The sequence below is a fragment of the Myxine glutinosa genome, chromosome 4, assembly GCF_964187855.1.
Source record: "Myxine glutinosa chromosome 4, kmMyxGlut1.1, whole genome shotgun sequence".
Classification (NCBI taxonomy): domain Eukaryota; kingdom Metazoa; phylum Chordata; class Myxini; order Myxiniformes; family Myxinidae; genus Myxine; species Myxine glutinosa.
In genome coordinates, this window is record NC_136264.1 from 191,064,678 (window position 1) to 191,088,448 (window position 23,771).

A 23,771-nucleotide genomic window follows, 5' to 3' on the forward strand; every position below is an offset into this window, starting at 1 on the left:
CCCGCACAAAAAATTAGAAAACAAACAATTTGATATCTTCAAAATGCCAACAAAAGTCAACAACATTGTCAACGGGCAAAGCCGAGAACTCCTGCTAGTTGTAAATAAATGTGCAATAATTAAATTAATGTTTTTTAAAAATCAACTACCTCTGTTCTTTTTTCTGAACATGTCCATGTGAACAGTTTGGCTTGTGCAACATACATTTTTCGTTAATCTGAGATGTTTCAACAAATCACATGATAAGGCATCAGAGTAACTCAACATACTCCACCACCATGAGTCAGCCTTTCACTTTGCATTGCTATTGGTCAGCCCTTCACTCTGTACACTCCTCCACAGGTCAACCATATAATCCGCAGACTCCACTACAGGTGAACATTTCACTGTGCAGTCTCCACTACAGGTGAACATTTCACTGTGCAGACTCCACTACAGGTGAACATTTCACTGTGCAGACTCCACTACAGGTGAACATTTCACTGTGCAGACTCCACTGCGGGCATTTTAAAGCTGTACACACCACCAAAAGTCAGCAGCCATTCACAGCTTTAATATAATAAATTATGCAGTTGTATATGCCTGAGTCACATTCAATGGCATTGTCTGCATCTTATATAAACATACAGTGCTGCTTAAAACAATATACACGTTTTAAAAGTGCCCTGTGTTTCTGAGTATATCACACAGGTACACGAAAATGTTTGAGATATATAACAGAATCTTCTGATCAACAACATCTCCGAAGCTCCTCTTGGAGAGCAAAGCATATGTCACACATCCCAAAGCTCTGTTAATGAGTATTTCAAAGTGCACGTCCATGTGTCTACATCTTCTCACCAAATGTTCGCACTCCGCCTCCAAACCCACCCTCTGCTTTTCATTCATGTACAGTTCCTTTAAAGTACAAAATTCCACAATCTTCCAACGAATCCCACTTTATTCTGATACCAGGGTGCATGTTTCTGCCAGCAGAGTCGGTGTAACCCACTGACGGTACTTTGACTGATTTCACCAGGTGATTTGTACACCTGGTTACTTTGATGATGGATTCCCGCTTCATCTACGTATGTGCTCAGATTGTACGTACAGGTAAAGCAAAATTTTTGTTTTTGAATGAAGAGACCTTCTAAGCATGACACCCACCCAGTCAGGTGACGTTTGTGCAGTGGAAATGTGCCGAAAAGGAATCCCTGTATAACATGTCGCCGGTTATGAGTCTTTGTTATAGGTGTGTAACCTGCATACACCTTCATGTTTTGACATGTGTTCTACAGCGCATTGCATGTTGCGTGATGAACGATGCACTTTTCTCTTTTGTGAAAAATGTGCTACCCGGTTAAGTCCATGTGGCCGACAGATCATTTTCCAGCCGATTATACTATCCTCGACAACAAAAACAAAAAGAAAGAAAGCGTTAAAGCCAACCATTACTATATATGGTTATTATATAACAATAACTTTTTGAGATTATCAACATACGATAGTACTTAAAAAGATAAATCAATAAAACAACGAAACAGTCATTTCTTGTAAATGAGGCTTTTCAAAATGGTGGACTTGCTGGAATGATCAGCAAAAAGACGAGTTTACATTTCACAACCATGAACAGTCCTGCTTGGAGTTTACAAAACAAAAAAAAACTTTTTGGGCCATTTGTGTCCATCCGCCAAACTCAGCCTGTTTCTCACATACGCCGTCGATTTTGTAAACTCACAGACAAGTGACTTGGCAAACCATCTCATCCCGCTTTTCTTCGTCTTTCTTTTTCTTGTTTTTAACAATTGGCTGAGTTAGGCCCCTCTTTACTTTCTTCGACCGTGGCTTGAGCAGACTCCGTATGCGAACGTGAGCACTGGGCAAGTTCCTCACACCACCTACGGTTAAAATTCCATGTGTAGACAAGCTATGGGTCTTCCACCCAAACTCACCAAAGTGCTCTTCATTGTAGTGCGAATGGCATTCTGACATTGTCATGACGGCAAGAGGCTATAAGTAGTTTTCACACCGGTAGAGATGGCCAGAAGTAAAGGTGTACAAGTCGGTCGTCCATGACAAGTACTAACGGGTGTCCGTAATAAGGTCCCTCTCGACCGTAATCCCATCTCTGACACCATTTCCCAACAAGCCCTCGTGGAGTTTCCGAACGTGCTTCTTCAGGTCAAAATTCCGACAGAACCCTTTGCCGCACTCTTTGCACGTGAATGGCTTTTTGTCCGTGTGCGTGTGCATGTGAAAGGTGAGGTTGTACACCTGGTGGAAGGCTTTGCTGCACATGCTGCACTTGTACTGCTTTTCCACAGAGTGCGTGAGCCGATGGTTCTTGTAGTTTCCTGGCAGATTCGGGGACAGTTGGATGAGCAAATGATTTTCTCTCGTTTAGAGAACGTGGTGCTGAAAAAAAACCTTTAAAAGAAACCGAACGGTTACAGCAAAAGGAACATTTCAATGCTTTTGCTGTCATCATGATGGCATCGAGAGAACTTGCGTCCTCTCCCGCCTCACCTTTTTGATGAAAGCCTTTTCCACACACCTCACACACAAAGGGCTTGAAGCCGGCGTGGATACGTGCGTGTGTGTTCAAAGTTGAACTGCGGTTAAAGGCCTTGCCGCATTGCATGCATTTGTGTGGTTTCTCCTGGGAGAGGGATTTTTGGGCATTGGAAGATGGAGGAGGGAGGAGGACACTCAAAATCATTGCCAGTTAATATGTTTATGAATAGGATTATGGGTTATAGGTTTAGGAATAATTTGTGAATGGGGTGATGCATTTAGGATCAAAGTAATAGGTTTATTAATTGATCATCATAAATGGTGTTTAAAAATCCATATGGCAAACACTCTTCATGCCTACCCACAGGAACACAATTTCTGGAAGAATTCCAGATCTTTTTTTCGGGTATTCATAGCCATTAGCATCACTGGTACATTGTTTTGGCATTGACACCATTACCTCACGTCATATATATCCTGTTGAAGCAAATAGAAAGACATTGGACAGTGTACCTGTTCCGAGTGCCGGCTGCAAAAACACAATCAGAGGGGGGGAAAAGCCCAAATCCCCGGAGGGACGCCTGGTGACTTTGAACCGGCAGTGGGCCAAAAGGTTAACAAAGTCCTCGCGACGGGCTCAGTGCACCAGGCTTTGTCGACCGGATCGTGCGCACTAACTGCATGACGGGACGGAAAATTGTGAGCAATCCCATGCGCCATCGGTGCCCCGAGCCTCCAAAGCCCCCGGATAAGCTACCCGTAACAATGCCAGTGCAATCGTCAGGAAATGCTTGTAAAATTGAAAGGTTTGCTTGTGCGCAGGCTCATCCTATAGTGTGACTGGAAGCACTGAGTCGGTGAGATGATTTGGGTGATGAGACAGTTTTGGCCGACGAGATCATTTGGCAGATGAGATGACTTGGACGGCAAGACAATTTAGGTGACGAGACAATTTCGCAACGAGACAATTTGGGCAACGAGGCGATTTGGCTGACGAAACGATTTGGGTGACGAGACAATTTGGGCAACGAGACAATTTGGGCAACGAGACAATTTGGGCGACGAGACAATATGGGCGACGAGACATTTTGTGTGATGAGACAATTTGGGCAATGAGACAATTTGGGCAACGAGACAATTTGGGCAACGAGACGATTTGGGCAACGAGACGATTTGGGTGACGAGACGATTTGGCCGACGAGATGACTTGGGTGACGAGATGACTTGGGCGGCCAGACAATTTGGGTGATGAGACAATTTTGCAACAAGACAATTTGGGTGACGAGACAATTTTGCAACAAGACAATTTGGGCAACGAGACGATTTGGGCAACGAGACAATATGGCTGACGAAAGGATTTGGGTGACAAGACAATTTGGGCAACGAGACAATTTGGGTAATGAGACAATTTGGGCGACGAGACAATTTGGGCGACGAGACAATTTGGGCGACGAGACAATTTGGGCGACGAGACAATTTGGGCGACGAGACAATTTGGGCGACGAGACAATTTTGGCGACGAGACAATTTGGCGACGAGACAATTTGGGCAACGAGACAATTTGGGCAACGAGACAATTTGGGCAACGAGACAATTTGAGCGACGAGACAATTTGGGCGACGAGACAATTTGGGCGACGAGACAATTTGGGCGACGAGACAATTTGGGCGACGAGACAATTTGGCGACAAGACAATTTGGGCAACGAGACAATTTGGGCGACGAGACGATTTGTGTAATGAGACTATTTGGGCAATGAGACAATTTGGGTGACGAGACAATTTGGGCAATTAGACGATTTGGGCAATGAGACGATTTGGCTGACGAAACAATTTGGGTGACGAGACGATTTGGGCAATGAGATGATTTGGCTGACGAAACAATTTGGGTGACGAGACAATTTGGGCAACGAGACAATTTGGGTAACGAAATAATTTAGGGAACGAGACAATTTGGGCAACGAGACGATTTGTCCGACGAAAAGATTTGCGTGACGAGACCATTTTGGGAATGAGACGATATGGGGGAGGAGACGATTTGGCTGATAAGATGACTTCAGTGACAAGATGATTTGGCAACGAGACGATTTGGGTGACGAGACGATTTTGCCGACAAGACGACTTGGGCAATGAGACAATATGGGCCACGAGACGATTTGGGCAACGAGACGAGTTGGACAACGAGACAATTTGGGCAACGATACAATTTGGAGGACAGGACGATTTGGCCGACGAGACAATTTGGGTGACGAGACGATTTGGGCGACGAGACAATTTGGGCGACGAGATAATTTGGAGGACGAGACGATTTGGCCAACGAGATTAGTTGGCCAACGAGATGATTTGGGTGGCAAGATAATATGGGTGACGAGACCATTTGGGCGACGAGACAATTTGGGCGACGAGACAATTTGGGCAATGAGACGATTTGGGCAATGAGACGATTTGGCCGACGAAACAATTTGGGTGACGAGACAATTTGGGCAACGAGACAATTTGGGTGACAAAACAATTTGGGTGACAAGACGATTTGGCTGACGAGATGATTTCAGCGATGAGAGAATTTGGGTGACGAGACGATTTGGGTGACGAGGCGTTTGGGTGACGAGGCGATTTGGGTGACGAGACGATTTGGGCGACGAGAATTTGGGTGACGGGGCGATTTAGCCGACGTGATGATTTCAGCGACGAGACAATTTGGGCGACAAGACGACTTGGCCGACGAGATTATTTCATTTGGCCAACGAGATGATTTGGGTGACAAGACAATTTGGGCAATGAGACAATTTGGGTGACAAGACGATTGGGTTGACAAGACGATTTGGCTGACGAGATGATTTGGGTGACGAGACGATTTGGGCGACGAGACAATTTGGGTGACGAGGCGATTTGGCCGACGTGATGATTTCAGCGACGAGACAACTATGATTTATTACCAAATCAGGCTTTATAGGAGCAATCGTTCCTTCTCATTTCAAACAATGATGTTTCCTCTTGTAGAAGCCATGACAAGGCTCACATGATGTTTTGGGATGTGCACTTCCATCAATGTGGGCTTATAAAGACCCTGTGGTCCATTGCTGATATATATCTTGAGCCTCATTTTGAGTGGTGAGTGGTGATTGTTTTACATTTTGAGTGGGCAATTCATAGATCATGACTCTTGTTAACCACAGCTTTACATCACTTGTGCATGTGGCAGGCAACATTGTGTAATGACGTATTTGAAGGCAAAGGGTCAGAGTGGTACATATAAAGAGCTCAAGGACTTATATTTGGACACGTCATCGCTGTTGAGGCATTCATAATATGATAAGTGTTAAAAGAAATTGCTATTGCTTTTTCTTTGCACTACTCGTTTTGGCACACCATGGTCTGTCCACATTTTGGGAGAAGAGCCAAGTCGTAATCCAACGTTCGCCTTCCCGGAATGCTTTTCTCACTTAGCAAAGCCAACTTTCCTTGATCATAACAATCGCCAGGGTGCCACGAATACTGCGGCTATTATGACTTTTCAGGCGGCATTGCAATCCATCGGTGCTGGTGTCCTTCCTGGGTGTAGCCCAAGTAACAATTTTGGGATTTAGCTGGGATACTCTTACACATTTCTGGATTTTGCTATGACACCATGCACAATTTAGCACAATGCAAACAGCACCAACTCATACCATGCTATGTTACCATGCACCGTTAAGTATAGTAAAAGCAGCACGACTCATCTCATGTATGATAACATGTAACATTAGGCACAATGCAAGTCATACCACCCCGTACCTGTGTGTGAATGATCTTGTGCCGACATAGAGTGCTGGCTTGTCGAAAGCCTTTACCGCAGACCTTGCAAACAAATGGACGTGCTCCTGTATGCACAGGCATGTGCCGGGTCAGGTTGTAGTGAGCGTTGAATATCTGTACGGCAAACAAAATACATTTGTTTATGTTCTTCCACTTATTAAGAAGACTCAATTTTAGGAAAAACAAGAATGACCGCACTGTAGTCACAACCTGCGACAAAATCTGTTAACGGGTCGATTAGGAAATACGGACTTAAAGCACTCTTAAAATATGACCGCGTGATTGGGAAACACATATTTAATGCGCTATTAAAAAATTAACTCAACACCTCTTATCCATGTCACCTTCCATACAGTTATATCAGAACAAGCTGATTCGTCACATGGTCAGGATTGCTTAACCCCAATATGGGGCCGTTCAAAAATTATGTAATGCTATTGTTTTTTTTGTAATTTGCAGAATGTAACGGTTGATTATGTAATGTAACATAACGCTTGATTACTGTGCGTTCTCAAGTGCCGTGTGTTCTGATGGGGCTTGATTAAACCTTGATTAAACCTTATTCAATGTATGATTGGATTTTTCAGGGTCACTCATAGTGAATAACACTCGATCCAAACAAAGCCAATGGAAATCTTATGCAACAAACAGAAATCTGACACAGTGTATATTCAGCAGAGGCCTACAGGCCTCATGTTAAGCCCACTAGAAAACCAAGATGGCAGCCATATCATTTTGGTTCAGTGATATGGTGGGTGGAGTCAAGCAAAAGATGTGGGTGTGGTCCAGCAGCTGTCCAACCAATGGGTGCACATTTCAAAAGTCGACCCACAACAAGAACCCCAATAACAACAACAGCAAAGTGAAGCCCTTGCAGACCTGCAACATGCTGCAAGTAAAAACAGTGCTCTTGGTGTGACCCAAGCCAGGACAGACACACCTGGAGGAAACTAAAGGTGCAAATAAAATTGAGTCCTCCAGTACATATATATGCTTTGTTGTCACTCAGATACATTTGACATTTGGCTGAAATCACAAAAGAACCATCAACACTCCTCTCCCATTCTTCCTCTCCCTCCCCCAATTCCTCATTTTCCCCAGCGAGCCTCAAATGCGAATTTTACTTTAAGATTATAAATAAATAAAAAAATTCTACAATAAAGGTGCTGGTGTGACGTCACAGGAGGTTGAAATATAGTTTTGAAGTATCTGCATAACAAGCGCTTTGGTTTAAGAAAAATACGATGGAAAGAAAACTATCATATATAAAAGATGTCTATATATGGATGAGGTACTTAAAACAAGCAGAAAAGTTTCTCTCAAGCATAAAGTATAAAGTATAAGTAAGTACACGATAAAGGTAAAAGTAATTAATTAATTGATTAATTGATTAATCAAGCAATAAAAAAAGTTGTTGACAAAGCATGTGCTCCTTTTGTGCCAAAATCTTAGCTTTCTAGTTCAAATGATGTCTGAGATATCGCCTGGACAAACAAACAAAGAAAGAAGGAAAACAAGAAAGCAAACAAACAGAGTGAAAACTGAGTACGGCCTTTCGGCGCACTTCATCACCGGGCTCTGAAGGCCTTTGGTGCCCGGTGATGACGTCATGCAACATCTGGAAATGGAATAACGAGGGGCAGAGTATAACAAACAAACGGAGTGATAACTCGGTACGAATACTGCGTAGTGATAACTCGTACACTTATGGTGCACGGCATCGCCAGGTCCCACCTTTAGCGCCAAACAATAACATCGTGCAGCACCTGGAGATGGAATATCGAGGGGCAGAGTACAACACAAACACATCATGATAATAGCATAATATATATGTTACTACAAAGCAAAAAAAATTCTATTAATATCCCCCCTCCTGAAGGAGTTTTTCCTCCTTAGTGAGGCTTATCGTGCCGTTTTATTAAATTTGAATAAACAGCTTATCGTGGCGTTTCTGGGGGAATCCCTACCATAAGTAAAGATATTATAAACCACAAACACGTATGATTACCTTTTAAAACAATCAATACTGCTGTTTAACACGAAACTGAAATAAATCTGGAGGAAACTTTTACTTAAATCATTTTTGGTTTTCAAACTGTTCAACAAAGGCTAACCCCCGCTCTTGCAGGGAAAATGTCCTTAAAATGCCTGTTGTTGTTTTGTTGTAAACTGTTCAACAAAGATTTGGAGTTAGAAAATCAATTTTTGTTCCAAAGTTATTTACAGCTTTTGAGTTATTTCAAATTAATTTAGGTTATAAAGTTATATTCCGCCACCTGAAATGTAAAATTTCCAGGTGAAATTGACAATTGCCACCTGAATTTGCCAAACACCACTTGAATGCAGCAATCACCAACTGAAGTGGGCGAAAGTATAAAAACAGCACATTAAGTAGGCAATCACCTGGTGAAATGAGCAATCCCCACCTGAATTGGACAATTGCCAGGTGAAATATACAATTTCCAGGTGAAATGAACAATGAATAGGTGAAATGGACAATTGCCACCTGAATTTGCCAATCACTAGGTGAAATGGCCACACCCATCACTCAAAAAGTTTGACTCCCGTATTGCTAAGTGCACTTACCTTTCCACATACGCTGCAAGTAAAGTGTCGGGGCTTGCTCGAAATGGCATTACTGGAGGTGCTGTGCACATTCCCAGGGGTACATAGCTGGGTAGCACCCCCTGCTCTAGCAAGTAGAGGGGTTAAACCCCCCTCCTTGGACTGCTCGGAGGTGTTGAGCGGCTCCAGACGTCGTTTCTCGTTCATGTACATCTTGGTGAGATTGGAACGGCAAGAAACCAAATATATAGTTTTGAAAATTTCCTAAATTAAGTGACAATTTTGAGTAAGTTTTTATAAAATTATTCATACTAGCAGGTACCCGCCCCGACCTACGGTACCCACCCTACGGGCGGGGCTTCAGTTGGGAGGCCCAAATGAAAAGGCAAAATATCAGAAATTGAAGGCTTCTTTTTATTTTAAACGATTTATATAAACATCCGTTAAATCATATCACATGCAAATCATCAAAATCTAAACAGTATTTGTAGAATTTCAATAAAAGCCACATCACTGTTCATATCGGTAAATACTATTCCATCATGTTTGGAAAAACTGGAAAATTGGAAAATTAAAAAAATTGGAAAATTGGGGTAAAAATTGGAAAAACAATATAGCCTATTTTACTCCAGGGTGTCCCAGGATTGCCCACCCAAAATTTCGTTGCGATCGGTTCAGCCGTTTTTGCGGTACATGGAAACGGACAGACGTTTGGTGCTGGTGTGATGGACAGACATTTGGTCAATTATAGTAAGTGTAGAATTTCAATAAAAGCCAGATCACTGTTCATATCGGTAAATATTATTCCATCATGTTTGGAAAAACTTGAAAATTGGAAAATTGGAAAAATTGGAAATTGGAAAAATTGGAAAAACAATAGAGCCTATTTTACTCCAGGGGGTCCCAGGATTATCCACCCAAAATATCGTTGCGATCGGTTCAGCCGTTTTTGCGGTACCTGACAACAGACAGATGGACATTTGGTGAATTATAGTAAGATGGTTTTGTTGACATGTGGAAAACACAGGTTGGGATTCAGGTGCCATGCTCATTCACCCAACCAGATGATAAAATGGATTTCAGAAGAAAAAAAAAAAAAAGGAGTTCCCTTACAAAGAACTTAAACACAGGAGGGACTTGTGCAATGTTTGCCAACCTATGGTCGCTTGTCCATGCTTTATCCTTTTTAAATGCCGAGCATCATATTGAGGGAATACATACAGTACAAGCCTTCCAGGCAAGATAAATTTGGCCACGTCCGTGTAGAAACACCGAGGCAGTCAATTCCAGGAAACATGACTGTTAAATGTTCCACGGAAGGATAAAGTTAAAACTTTGCCAACATTAGACTGTCTGCCAGTCTTACAATGTCATGAACATCTAATCCCAATTGCCATTTTCAACCCCAAAGTACCATGGGGACATTGCATGAAAAACATCACCTAATGTATAGGCAAAAACAGAAAACTTAAATGAATGTTGAGAATTTAATATGTGGAGTTTATTTGCTCAAAATAAGAAAAAATGGTAGTTGGTTTTGATTAATTTAGATAACTATGTACATAAGGTACTGAAAGCGTGTGGGGAGGGTAACTATAAAAACTTTGTCTTTACTGACCCTGTATTTAATGATGTGGAAACTATATAGAAAGTTAACGACTGAGGATGCAATGACCGACGAGGACAACATAAGCCAAGTAACCTCAGTAAGAGTGATGGAGGCCGAGTGCAGGGGAGAGGGTAGAGAAGGCATTAAGTTTGGGGATCCTGTAGGAAACGCACCTGTGGGTAGAGAACACAAAACACAGATACAAAATTAAAAGTGTGATGGAAACCTCGAGGTTTTAACACATAATATTTTGCAAAAGGCTAACAAGAGAAAAATTGCAATATGATTCAAAAACAGCCATTGTATAAGAAGACCTGCTCGATGGTGCATACACTCACCTTTGAACTGTCTATAGCCTGGATTACAATCTCGACCCGGCTAAATTAACCCTAGGATACAATTTCTCAAGATAACCCCTATAATCCAATCGGAAGTCTTTTATGGCCTCAGGCTATGCCTCAGGCTATGTCTCTATAACTTTGTTATAAAAACGTTTTTACCCAAGATCTTTCATATATGCTTCAAAGAAAGGGTAATACATTTGGCCTGTATGTTAGTGTTTTTTTCATTTCAGGATCAGGGGATTTTTTTTGTTATTATACCCCTGTGTTTTGTGCTCTTCCCCAAACCCCGGTCATGGTGTACCTCCGAGCCCCGAGAGGAGTCACGGCAGAAATATGTGTTATTCTGTGTGTCAACGATCAATGGTGGAACCACACCAATTGTTACCAACAAACAAGTATTGTATTAAGGTCACATAAGAATAACAGTACAATAACAATATTACTCAATTGTCAATTAATCAATATTAATCAATATTAATTATTCAATTATCAATTAATTATCAATTATCAATTATTATCAATATTATCAATTCAATTATTATTATTATTATTATTATTATTAATTATTATTATCAATAATTATTATTATCAATTATTAATTCATCAATTAATTATTATATTATTAATCAATATTAATCAACCGCAATTCCTATGATGTACCATCAGTTTCGTACAATATAACTCACTGTGCTCCAAGTGAGCGAAAATAACATTCCCAATGTCTCTGTCCCAGCTTCAAACCAAAGTCGATCCACGCTCCAGTGATCGTCAGAATGATGTTGTATCGAGACCAGAATCCCATTCGGTTGACAGTCACACTGCCAAAGATGGGCAAAAGTGTCCTCAAGAGCCGGCTGGGAAATCACACCTTCGGGTATGGACGTTCAACGGCTCCCAATCGGCGAACCGCAAATTCACACTCAAAATCCATGTTGCACACACACACCAGGTTAACGTCTGGATGCGGTGAAATGGTTGAAGCGAGGTGAAAAACCTGGAGCGATGCGAAATCAAGCGCGAGGTAAAATGGCCAACGGTCCGTTCTCGAGACGTAACGGCACTCCATTGATTCTCTTCGGAATCAACCGCAAAACCTGCCACGCAGGTTTATCTGTCACAGCGATAACAACTCTGTCGCAGGAATCCCTTTCCCAGGAAACCCCAAAGTTTGATAGTGACCCCCGTTCGCCAGCGTTTGCTCCAGACCTCCAAGTAGCTCGGCTCCTTCACCGACCTCACTCACTCCGCCTCCTTTTCCTCTCCTTCTTCCTCGTCGTTGTCCGGTTCCCGATCCGGTTTCCGGTTTCTTTTAAAACACTAACTTTTTTTACCTTTTGAAAACAGCTATCTCCAATTCACTTAAACAATAACAATAATAGTAAATGCAACCGAAAATGTTTACAGTGGATGAGAACCACAACAACGGAAGTGACAAATCCATAACACTTCCCCCCCCCCCCCCCCCCTCAAGAAAGAAAGTTTGAACATAGTGAAAACTTTATTTGCATGCAAAAACTCTTTTACCAAACAAAAGTAAAACTCACCCCCAAATGATCAATTCACGTGAGCAACAATAATTAATATTTCCCAAAATAAAGCAACAAAATTTCCAAACAACCTACAGGAATTTCTAAAGTAAGTTCACTCTGGATAAAGCATCAGCAACGACATTGTCCCTGCCCTTTACATGCTCAATTTCCAAGTTGAACCCCTGCAAAGCCAAACTCCATCTCATCAACCTCTGATTTTTATTTTTCATTTTTTGAATGATGGTGAAGGGGTTGTGTTCAGTGAAGATTTTCTAGGAAAGGTAGTAGTTCCTCGATACACCTCATAATACTGAAGAGCTAGCAGGAGAGCAAGGGTCTCTTTTTCCATGGTGGCATAATTTGCCTGGTGTTTGTGAAACTTTTTGGAATAGTAGCACACCGGGTGATCCACTCCATACTCATCTTCCTGTAATAGGACTACCCCAGCCCCCACATCACTTGCATCAATGGCCAACTTGAAAGGTGCTTGAAAATCCGGGGCTGCTAGCACAGGAGAGCTCATTAATATCGCTTTGACGTGGGCAAAGGCAGCTTGACATTTGTCATCCCAAATAAACTTGGTCTCTTTCCTCAGCAAATTCTTTAAAGGGGCTACCACATCAGAAAAATTCCTGCAGAACCGCCAGTACCAACCAGCCATACCCAAGAATCTCATAAGCTCCTTCTTCCCTTTTGGAACTTGGAAGCGATCAATGGCTTCTATCTTGGCTGTCACCAGTTGCACCTGACCCTGACCTACTACATGGCCTGGGAACACCACCTGTGCTTTTACAAACTCACTCTTAGATAAGTTGATGGTCAACCCTGCCTCGGTCTGTTTCTTGAAAAATGCATGAATTTGTTTAATATGATCTTCCATGGTCATGGTGTGGATGATGACATCATCCAGATAAGCCTCCACCCCCTCAAGGTCTGCAATGAGCTTATTAATCAGCCGTTGAAATGTAGCAGGCACGTTTTTCAATCCAAAGGGAAGAACCTTGTACTGATACAACCCATTTGGTGTGACTAAAGCCGAGATTTCCTTGGCTCGATCAGTAAGAGGCTTCTGCCAATACCCTTTCAGCATGTCAAATTTAGTTACAAATTTAGCTGGGCCTATTCTATCAATGCAGTCATCAATCCTCGGGATGGCATATGAGTCGGTCTTGGTCACTGCATTAACCCGTTTTAAATCCGTACAACAGCGAAAACTGCCATCGGGATTTGGAACCAACACACATGGTGAGCTCCATTCACTGCTGCTTGGTTCGATGATGTAATTCTCCAACATATACTGAACCTCCTTCCGAAGATACTCCATCTTCACAGGGTTCATCCGATAGGGGTGTTGGTGTTGCTTCACAGGAGTGGCTTCCCCCACCTCAATATCATGATATACCAAGTCAGTACGACCAGGTACATCTGTGAACAAATATGCAAACGCAAAAATTAGGCTGGACAGTTGTCCTTGTTGTTCCCTCGTCAAATGACCTAATTTCTCATCTAAATGACTCAACACTTCCGTGTTCGTCAATCTGGGACAAGCCTGGTCATCAAAGTTATCAAACTTCACACCGGCCTCAACCTCTGGATTCTCTTGCACGCCGACTACAGGTGAGACGGGAACCATTTTTTTCACAGGCTTCCTCTCATGATACTTCTTCAGTCGGTTGACATGATACAGCTGCTGCTTTTTCCGTCGGTCGGGAGTTGTCACCACGTAATCTGTTTCATTAACCCTCCTTTCGATTGCATCGGGACCAAATTATCTAGCCTGTAGTGGCTGACCTGGAACAGGAAGCAACACTAACACTCGGTCCTCAGGATTGAAATTTCGTATCTGAGATTTCTTGTCATGTCTCACTTTCATTTTATCCTCTGTCACTTTCAAGTTTCTTCTTGCAACTTCACAAGCCTTTGCCAATCTGTGCCTAACCGTTGACACATACTCTACTACTGTTGACTGCGACTCCTCCTGTAGCCACTGTTCTTTCAGCAATTTCAATGGTCCTCGCACTGAGTGTCCAAACACAAGTTCAAAAGGACTGAATCCCAATGACTCCTGAACAGATTCCCTCGTAGCAAACAACAATAAGGGTATTCCCTCATCCCAATCCTTGTCACATTCAAAACAATACGTTCTGATCATATTCTTCAATGTCTGGTGAAACCTTCCCAAGGCCCGTTGGCTCTCGGGATGGTAAGTACTTGATCTTACTTGCTCCACTTGCAACAGGTGTACCACTTGCTGAAAAAGTGTTGACATGAAATTGGAACCCTGATCAGACTGGATGACCTTAGGTAGGCCAACCAAAGTGAAAAATTTAATCAAGGCCTTCACAATAACTGCCACAGTAATTTTCTAAGAGGCACTGCCTCTGGGAACCTTGTGGAAGCGCACATGATGGTCAGCAAATACTGATGTCCAGCTTTAGTTTGAGGTAAAGGGCCGACACAGTCAATAATGACACGGCTGAATGGCTCTTCAAAAGCTGGAATTGGTTTTAAAGGTGTGGATGGGACTTTCTGATTAGGGTTTCCCACCAGCTGGCAAGAGTGGCAAGATTTACAGAACTCCGCCACATCACGTCGCAATCCTGGCCAGAAAAAATGTACCAATATTCTGTCACATGTCTTGTTCACTCCAAGGTGCCCAGCCAAAGGTGTCTCATGCGCCAAACTCAATATCTCCTTCCGGTACGGCGGTGGCACCACAATTTGGTAATGAACTTTCCACTCATCATTTGCTGGCACCTCCGGTGGTCTCCATTTTCTCATGAGTATTTCCCCTTTCCTGAAGTAACCAACAGGTATCTTCATAGCCTCTTCCTCTGTGACGGCTTTACCAATTAAACTCCGGATCTCTGAATCTCCGTGTTGTTCTTCAACAAGTCTTATTCGGACCAGCACCGTTTGTTCAACCTCGTTCCCAGATGTCTCCGACGGACACTCCATTTCCTCTGTTGTTCCAGATGCCACCTTTTCCTTAGGTTCCTTGATGTCACTCCCTTTCCTATTATCTCTTCCAGACTTTTCCTCCAATATCGCTAAGGAACCCAAATCCACATCACCTTCCTTCTCCTTCTCTTTAGAGCGCTTTCTACCCATAGCACGAGTCACTGCACAGGATGGAAAGATACCCGGAATCTCCTGCTCTAACTGTGCGGTGTTATTTTCCATACTGGGCTTTTTAACCAACATCAGATTACCAGAAACTCGACCACCGGCCAAATCATTCCCGATAATAAAAGAGATTCCCTCTACAGGAAGAGTGCGTTGTAAACCGACCGTGACCCGTCCTGACACCAAATCAGACTTCAAATGGATGACATGAAGTGGAGCTTTAACATAGCCACCAACCCCCTGTAAAAGAACACTAACACCAATTGCCGTCTTCTCTGACAATGGCAAAATGCCCTCAAGCATCAAAGATTGAAGTGCTCCTGTGTCCTTCAATACCCTAACAGGTCTCTTGTTCGTTAAGTCCCCATCCAGTGACACAAACCCCTCTGAAATAAAAGGTTTGTAACCCTCTTGGACAAGGTCGTTCTGTGATGCCATAACTTTGGCATGGGAACCTTCACAAGGCACTGTCCTCCAAGGACGATTTCTCGCATTGGCCAATGCATTCGGAGTTGCACTAGTTTGACTCCGCTCCTGATTTTTCCTTTTCAGGGCGTAACATTGGGACATCAAATGCCCAGGTTTCTTGCAAAAAGCGCAAGTAGGCCCGGAGGAAAAACTCGTGGTCTGCCTCGGGCCCCCCGGAAGATAAGTCTGTCTTGGAACTGTAGTCTTCTGACCCCTAAAAGTCGCGGTATCAGATTGTCCCCATAGTCCTCTCTAGGCCGCCTCCATGAAAATTTGTTCTCTGAACCTGATTTTCTGTAACTCCCCTGGCTAATTCTAGGTGGGAAGTTAGGTTTGTGGAACCCCATCCTGTGTGTCAAGGCATAGTCATCTGCCACAGTTGCTGCCTCATAAAACTCTGGTACTTTCTTTTCATCCAGATGTACTTTAATGTCCACGTGGACACACTGTTTGAATTCCTCCACCAAGATCAATTGTCATAACAGGTTGAAGTCTTTCCCAATCTCCTTCGAGTCACACCACCTATCAAACATGGTTTCCTTTATTCTGGCAAACTCCACATGGGTCTCACTCTCCCTCTTCCTGGCATTCCTGAATTTTTGCCGGTAAGCTTTAGGGACCAATTCATAGGCTTTGAGAATGGCTTTCTTCACTATCTCATAATCTGCACATTGGTCAATCGTTAAAGCCGAATAGATATCTTGAGCTTTACCCACCAGAGCACTTTGCACTAACATAGTCCAGGACCCCACAGGCCATTTTAGCATTTGAGCCACTTTCTCAAAATGTAAAAAGAACTTGGCTACATCCTTTTCATTGAAGGGTGGAACCAACCTCACATGCCTACCAACATCCAAAGAGTTCTCACTAGTTGTCGAACTAGCCGGCATGGATAATACTTCTCTCCATTCTCCCAGTAATTCCAGCTCCTTGAGTTTAAGTTCCTTCTGATACTCCATGTCATGTTCCTTTAACTCCCTTTCGGCTCTCCTTTCCTCTGCTCTTTCCTCTGCTCTTTCCTCATCTCTTCTTTCTTCTTCAGCTCTCCTTTCCTCTGCCCTTCTCTCCTCGAGTTCCTTTTCAGCTCACCTTTCCTCTGCTCTTTCCTCTGCTCTTCTTTCTTCTTCAGCTCTCCTTTCCTCTGCTCTTCTCTCCTCGAGTTCCATTTCAGCTCTCCTTTCCTCTGCTCTTTCCTCTGCTCTTCTTTCCTCGAGTTCTCGTTCCTGTTCTGCTCTTTCCTTTGCTCTTCTTTCCTCGGCTTTCCGTTCCAACTCTTTTAACCTTTCCTGGCTCTGCAGTTGCATCTCTATTTTCCGGAGCTCCACATATCCTTTTTCCTCAGGTAATCAATCCAAGGCTACCTCTACCCATGTTCCTTGTCCCACTAGAGACTCCACCACCAATGTCTGAATCTCTGCTTTCTTCATACTAACTCGGACCTCCAAGTTAAAATATTTGGCCAATATCATGAGTTCTGATCTTTTTAACGCCTGGAACGGTGCCTCATTAGGGGACGCCACAAACTTTTCTGCATCAAACACCATGGTGACTATCAGTTAGCACCTGTTAACCTTCACACACAAAAAAATCCAATTTTTTGAAAAATTTGGGAATGTTAGAAAATTCCAAATTTGGGAATTTTGGGAATGTTAGGGAATTCGATCCCGGACGGGCCCCCAATTTCTGTTACGTGCTCCTCCCCAAACCCCGGTCACGGTGTACCTCCGAGCCCCGAGAGGAGTCACGGCAGAAAGATGTGTTATTCTGTTTGTCAAAGATCAATGGTGGAACCACACCAATTGTTACCAACAAACAAGTATTGTATTAAGGTCACATAAGAATAACAGTACAATAACAATATTAATCAATTGTCAATTAACCAATATTAATCAATATGAATTATTCAATTATCAATTAATTATCAATTATCAATTATTATCAATATTATCAATTCAATTATTATTATCAATTATTATTATTATTATTATTATTATTATTAATTATTATTATCAATAATTATTATTATCAATTATTAATTCATCAATTAATTATTATATTATTAATCAATATTAATCAACCGCAATTCCTATGATGTACCATCAGTTTCGTACAATATAACTCACTGTGCTCCAAGTGAGCGAAAATAACATTCCCAATGTCTCTGTCCCAGCTTCAAACCAAAGTCGATCCACGCTCCAGTGATCGTCAGAACGATGTTGTATCGAGATCAGAATCCCATTCGGTTGACAGTCGCACTGCCAAAGATGGGCAAAAGTGTCCTCAAGAGCCGGCTGGGAAATCACACCTTCGGGTATGGACGTTCAACGGCTCCCAATCGGCAAACAGCAAATTCACACTCAAAATCCATGTTGCACACACACACCAGGTTAACGTCTGGATGCGGTGAAATGGTTGAAGCGAGGGGAAAAACCTGGAGCGATGCGAAATCAAGCGCGAGGTAAAATGGCCAACGGTCCGTTCTTGAGATGTAACGGCACTCCAATGATTCTCTTTGGAATCAACTGCAAAACCTGTCATGCAGGTTTATCTTTCACAGCGATAACAACTCTGTCACAGGAATCCCTTTCCCAGGAAACCCCAAAGTTCGATAGTGACCCCCGTTCGCCAGCATTTGCTCCAGACCTCCAAGTAGCTCGGCTCCTTCTCCGACCTCACTCGCTCCGCCTCCTTTTCCTCTCCTTCTTCCTCGTCGTTGTCCGGTTCCCGATCCGGTTTCCGGTTTCTTTTAAAACACTAACTTTTTTTACCTTTTGAAAACAGCTATCTCCAATTCACTTAAACGATAACAATAATAGGACATGCAACCAAAAATGTTTCCAGTGGATGAGAACCACAACAACGGAAGTGACAAATCCATAACACTTCCCCCCCCCCTCAAGAAAGAAAGTTTGAACATAGTGAAAACTTTATTTGCATGCAAAAACTCTTTTAACAAACAAAAGTAAAACTCACCCCCAAATGATCAATTCATGTGAGCAACAATAATTAATATTTCCCAAAATAAAGCAACAAAATTTCCAAACAACCTACAGGAATTTCCAAAGTTAGTTCACTCTGGATAAAGCATCAACAACGACATTGTCCCTGCCCTTTACATGCTCAATTTCCAAGTTGAACTCCTGCAAAGCCAAACTCCATCTCATCAACCTCTGATTCTTATTATCTATTTTTTGAATGAAGGTAAAGGGGTTGTGATCAGTGAAGACTTTTATAGGAAAGGTAGTAGTTCCTAGTTACACCTCATAATGCTGAAGCGCTAGCAGGAGAGCAAGGGTCTCTTTTTCCACAATGGCATAATTTGCCTGGTGTTTGTTAAACGTTTTGGAATGGTAGCACACCGGGTGATCCACTCCATCCTCATCTTCCTGTAATAGAACTGCCCCAGCCCCCACATCACTTGCATCAATGGCCAACTTGAAAGGTGCTTGAAAATCCGGGGCTGCTAGGACAGGAGAGCTCATTAATATCGCTTTGACGTGGGCAAAGGCAGCTTGACATTTGTCATCCCAAATAAACTTGGTCTCTTTCCTCAGCAAATTCTTTAAAGGGGCTACCACATCAGAAAAATTCATGCAGAACCGCCGGTACTAACCAGCCACACCCAAGAATCTCATAAGCTCCTTCTTCCCTTTTGGAACTTGGAAGCGATCAATGGCTTCTATCTTGGCTGTCACTGGTTGCACCTGACCCTGACCTAGTAGATGGCCTAGGAACACCACCAGTGCTTTTACAAACTCACTCTTAGATAAGTTGATGGTCAACCCTGCCTCGGTAAGTTTCTTGAAAAATGCATGAATTTGTTTAATATGATCTTCCATGGTCATGGTGTGTATGATGACATCATCCAGATAAGCCTCCACCCCCTCAAGGTCTGCAATGAGCTTATTAATCAGCCATTGAAATGTAGCAGGCCCGTTTTTCAATCCAAAGGGAAGAACCTTGTACTGATACAACCCATTTGGTGTGACTAAAGCCGAGATTTCCTTGGCTCGATCAGTAAGAGGAATCTGCCAATACCCTTTCAGCAAGTCAAACTTAGTTACAAATTTAGCTGGGCCTATTCTATCAATACAGTCATCAACCCTCAGGATGGGATATGAGTCGGTCTTGGTCACTGCATTAACCCGTTTTAAATCCATACAACAGCGAAAACTGCCATCGGGTTTTGGAACCAACACACATGGTGAGCTCCATTCCCTGCTGCTTGGTTTGATGACGTCATTCTCCAACATATACTGAACCTCCTTCCGAAGATACTCCATCTTCACAGGGTTCATCCGATAGGGGTGTTGGTGTTGCTTCACAGGAGTGGCTTCCCCCACCTCAATATCATGATATACCAAGTCAGTACGACCAGGTACATCTGTGAACAAATGTGCAAACTCAAAAATTAGGCTGGACAGTTGTCCTTGTTGTTCCCTCGTCAAATGACCTAATTTCTCATCTAAATGACTCAACACTTCCGTGTTCGTCAATCTGGGACAAGCCTGGTCATCAAAGTTATCAAACTTCACACCAGCCTCAACCTCTGGATTCTCTTGCACCCCGACTACAGGCACGACAGGTGAGACAGGAACCATTTCTTCCACAGGCTTCCTCTCATAATATTTCTTCAGTCGGTTGACATGACACAGCTGCCGCTTTTTCTGTCGGTCGGGAGTTGTCACCACGTAATCTGTTTCATTAAGCCTCCTTTCGATTGCATCGGGACCAAAATATTGAGCCTGTAGTGGCTGACCTGGAACAGGAAGCAACACTAACACTCGGTCCTCAGGACTGAAATTTCTTATCTGAGATTTCTTGTCATGTCTCACTTTCATTTTATCCTGTGTCACTTTCAAGTTTCTTCTTGCAACTTCACAAGCCTTTGTCAATCTGTGCCTAACCGTTGACACATACTCTACCACTGTTGACTGTGACTCCTCCTGTAGCCACTGTTCTTTCACTAATTTCAATGGTCCTCACACTGAGTGTCCAAACACAAGTTCAAAAGGACTGAACCCCAATGACTCCTGAACAGATTCCCTCGTAGCAAACAACAATAAGGGTATTCCCTCATCCCAATCCTTGTCACATTCAAAACAATACGTTCTGATCATATTCTTCAATGTCTGGTGAAACCTTTCCAAGGCCCCTTGGCTTTCGGGATGGTAAGTACTTGCTCTTACTTGCTCCACTCCCAACAGGTGTACCACTTGCTGAAAAAGTGTTGACATGAAATTGGAACCCTGATCAGACTGGATGACCTTAGGTAGGCCAACCAAAGTGAAAAATTTAATCAAGGCCTTCACAATAACTGCCGCAGCAATGTTTCTAAGAGGCACTGCCTCTGGGAACCTTGTAGAAGTGCACATGATGGTCAGCAAATACTGATGTCCAGCCTTAGTTTTCGGTAAAGGGCCGACACAGTCAATAATGACACGGCTGAATGGCTCTTCAAAAGCTGGAATTGGTTTTAAAGGTGCGGATGGGACTTTCTGATTAGGTTTTCCCACCAGCTGGCAAGAGTGGCAAGATTTACAGAACTCTGCCACATCACGTCGCAATCCTGGCCAGAAAAAATGTACCAATATTCTGTCACATGTCTTGTTCACTCCAAGGTGCCCACCCCACAAATGCATTCGTGGGTCTTTTTGGACCGGTTTAGCATTTAAGTTTTTGTAAAAAAAAAAAAAAATATGTTGGAACCCATCTTTGGATCGGTCCCATCGGCCGATGGGTCTGACCCGTTTGGCGACCCATCTGTGGATGCACGAGAAATGACAATGCAGACCCATCGGCCGATGGGTCTGCGCCATCTGCGGATGTGTTGTTCACCTTGAAGGAATGTGTATGCACCAATGGTGGATGAGTTAACCTAACCCTAACCCTAACCCTAACCCTAACCCTAACAACCCTAACCCTAACCCTAACCCTAACAACCCTAACCCTAACCCTAACAACCCTAACAACCCTAACCCTAACCCTAATCATCAGCACCTGCCACTCTCTACCCTGCCACCATTCCCCTCCGCCATTATCAGAAGAACACCTAATGTTTTGTATGAATGTTGAGTATGTTATGTAAAGCTTTACTGAAACTGCCATGTATCTGTTAATTACAAAATGTATTGACCAAATGTATAAATAGATGGGTAGAAATAGATAATAAAACATTTAAAAATCATCTCTGTTAAATTCCTACCACATGTAATTCCAATGACTGTGTACCTGATTGAAGAGCACCATTCTGTCAACACATTCCTTCAAGGTGAACAACACATCCGCAGATGGTGCAGACCCATCGGCCGATGGGTCTGCATTGTCATTTCTCGTGCATCCACAGATGGGTCGCCAAATGGGTCAGACCCATCGGCCGATGGGACCGATCCACAGATGGGTTCCAACATATATATATATATATACAGACTTGGCATTTAATATGGAATTTTTTTTTTTCTTGACTTGGGCTTACTTTCTTAACTCAGTATATCAATCTGGTGAGTTTCTTTTACACTTTGGTGATTTATTTGTTAAAAGATCAATGTCGCTGATTGTCTGTCACAGCAAGAAGTCAACAACAGGATTATATCACAGGTGGCGTGGCAAAATGTACGAACAGGTGCATTTGATGATTGGCTTCACAGTCGGGTATACAAGGGTTGTTGCGTTCTGTATTAGTGGAAAACAACTGCTGCACATCTCCAAAAGTTATTGCCGCTTCCTCTGGAGATGGTCCATCAACTCGACAATGCTGTTTGTCATGGAGTGGTGGCTTTACGAAATTACGGCATGAAACAGCGTGCTATTGCTCGGCAGTATGGCATCACTCAAGGTCAGGTGTCAAAGATCCTGAAACGAAATGCTCAGAGGGGTGTCCCTACTCCAATACCGAGGCCAGGACATCCCCGCAGAACCACAAGGAGGGATGATCGCCAGCTGCACCGGTTAGTCCGCAATGGCCGTACCAAGTCAGCTAATTGGCTTAGGCCTGAGTGGCAGCAACTGACAAATGTGCCTGTATCCAAAAGGCTCGTCAACCAATGACTGGTTCAAGCAGGCTATCGTGCCAGGCATCCCCTGAGAAAGCCACGCCTGACCAGACAACACCGCCAGCGCCGATTGCAGTGGGCCAGAGAGCACCGTCAATGGCAGCCAGGACACTGGAATCACGTGATCTTCAGTGACGAGTCTAGATTTCTGGTCTATCGTCAAGATGGCCACGTCCGAGTGCGCAGACAAGTCCATGAAGCCTACAACAAAGATTGTATAGTGCCGAGAGTCCAAGGTGGAGGTGGTGGGGTGACCGTTTGGGCTGCTTTTCATGCAGGGGGCAAAACTGACCTGGTTGTTCTGAATGGAAACCTGCACCAGTTCAAGTACAGGGCCATTCTGGAAGAAACATTGCCTCCATTTGCTCGTGCAGCCTTTCGAGGAAACTTTGTGTTCCAAGATGACAATGCACGGCCTCATCGTGCTCGCATGATCCAACACTTTCTTGCTGACCGTGGTGTAGAGCATATGGAGTGGCCTGCCATGTCCCCGGATATGAATCCGATGGAGAACTTGTGGGCAGAATTAACGCGTCAAATGGACCACTTGGACCAGCAGCCGACCTCTGTGTGTGAATTGCAGCAGGCTATTGTCACTGCATGGCAAGCGATTCCTGTCCAAACCTTGGCAAATCTCGTGAACAGCATGCCTCAACGTGTACGTGCTCTCCTGAATGCTCGTGGGGGTTACACAAAGTACTGAACTGTAATTTTACTGTCCTTAATCCAAGTCGTAATTTAACTTTTGTTTTTGTTCAAAAAAATTTTGGCTAATGTGCAAAATAAAGAGAA

General features: G+C 43.2%; 1 protein-coding gene across 1 annotated transcript in view; it reads right to left on the reverse strand.

Moving 5' to 3' along the window:
- Positions 1-533: 533 nt before the first annotated feature.
- LOC137425579 (uncharacterized) overlaps positions 534-23,771 on the reverse strand; it is a 191,618-nt gene continuing 168,380 nt past the window's right edge. The window contains exons 4-8 of the mRNA XM_078776821.1: positions 10,554-10,633; positions 8,873-9,064; positions 6,266-6,400; positions 2,506-2,638; positions 534-2,333 (exon numbers count right to left, since the gene is read on the reverse strand). Of these exons, the coding sequence (XP_078632947.1) occupies positions 2,062-2,333; positions 2,506-2,638; positions 6,266-6,400; positions 8,873-9,064; positions 10,554-10,633 (812 nt within the window). The 3' untranslated portion in view covers positions 534-2,061. The remainder of the gene's footprint in view (positions 2,334-2,505; positions 2,639-6,265; positions 6,401-8,872; positions 9,065-10,553; positions 10,634-23,771) is intronic.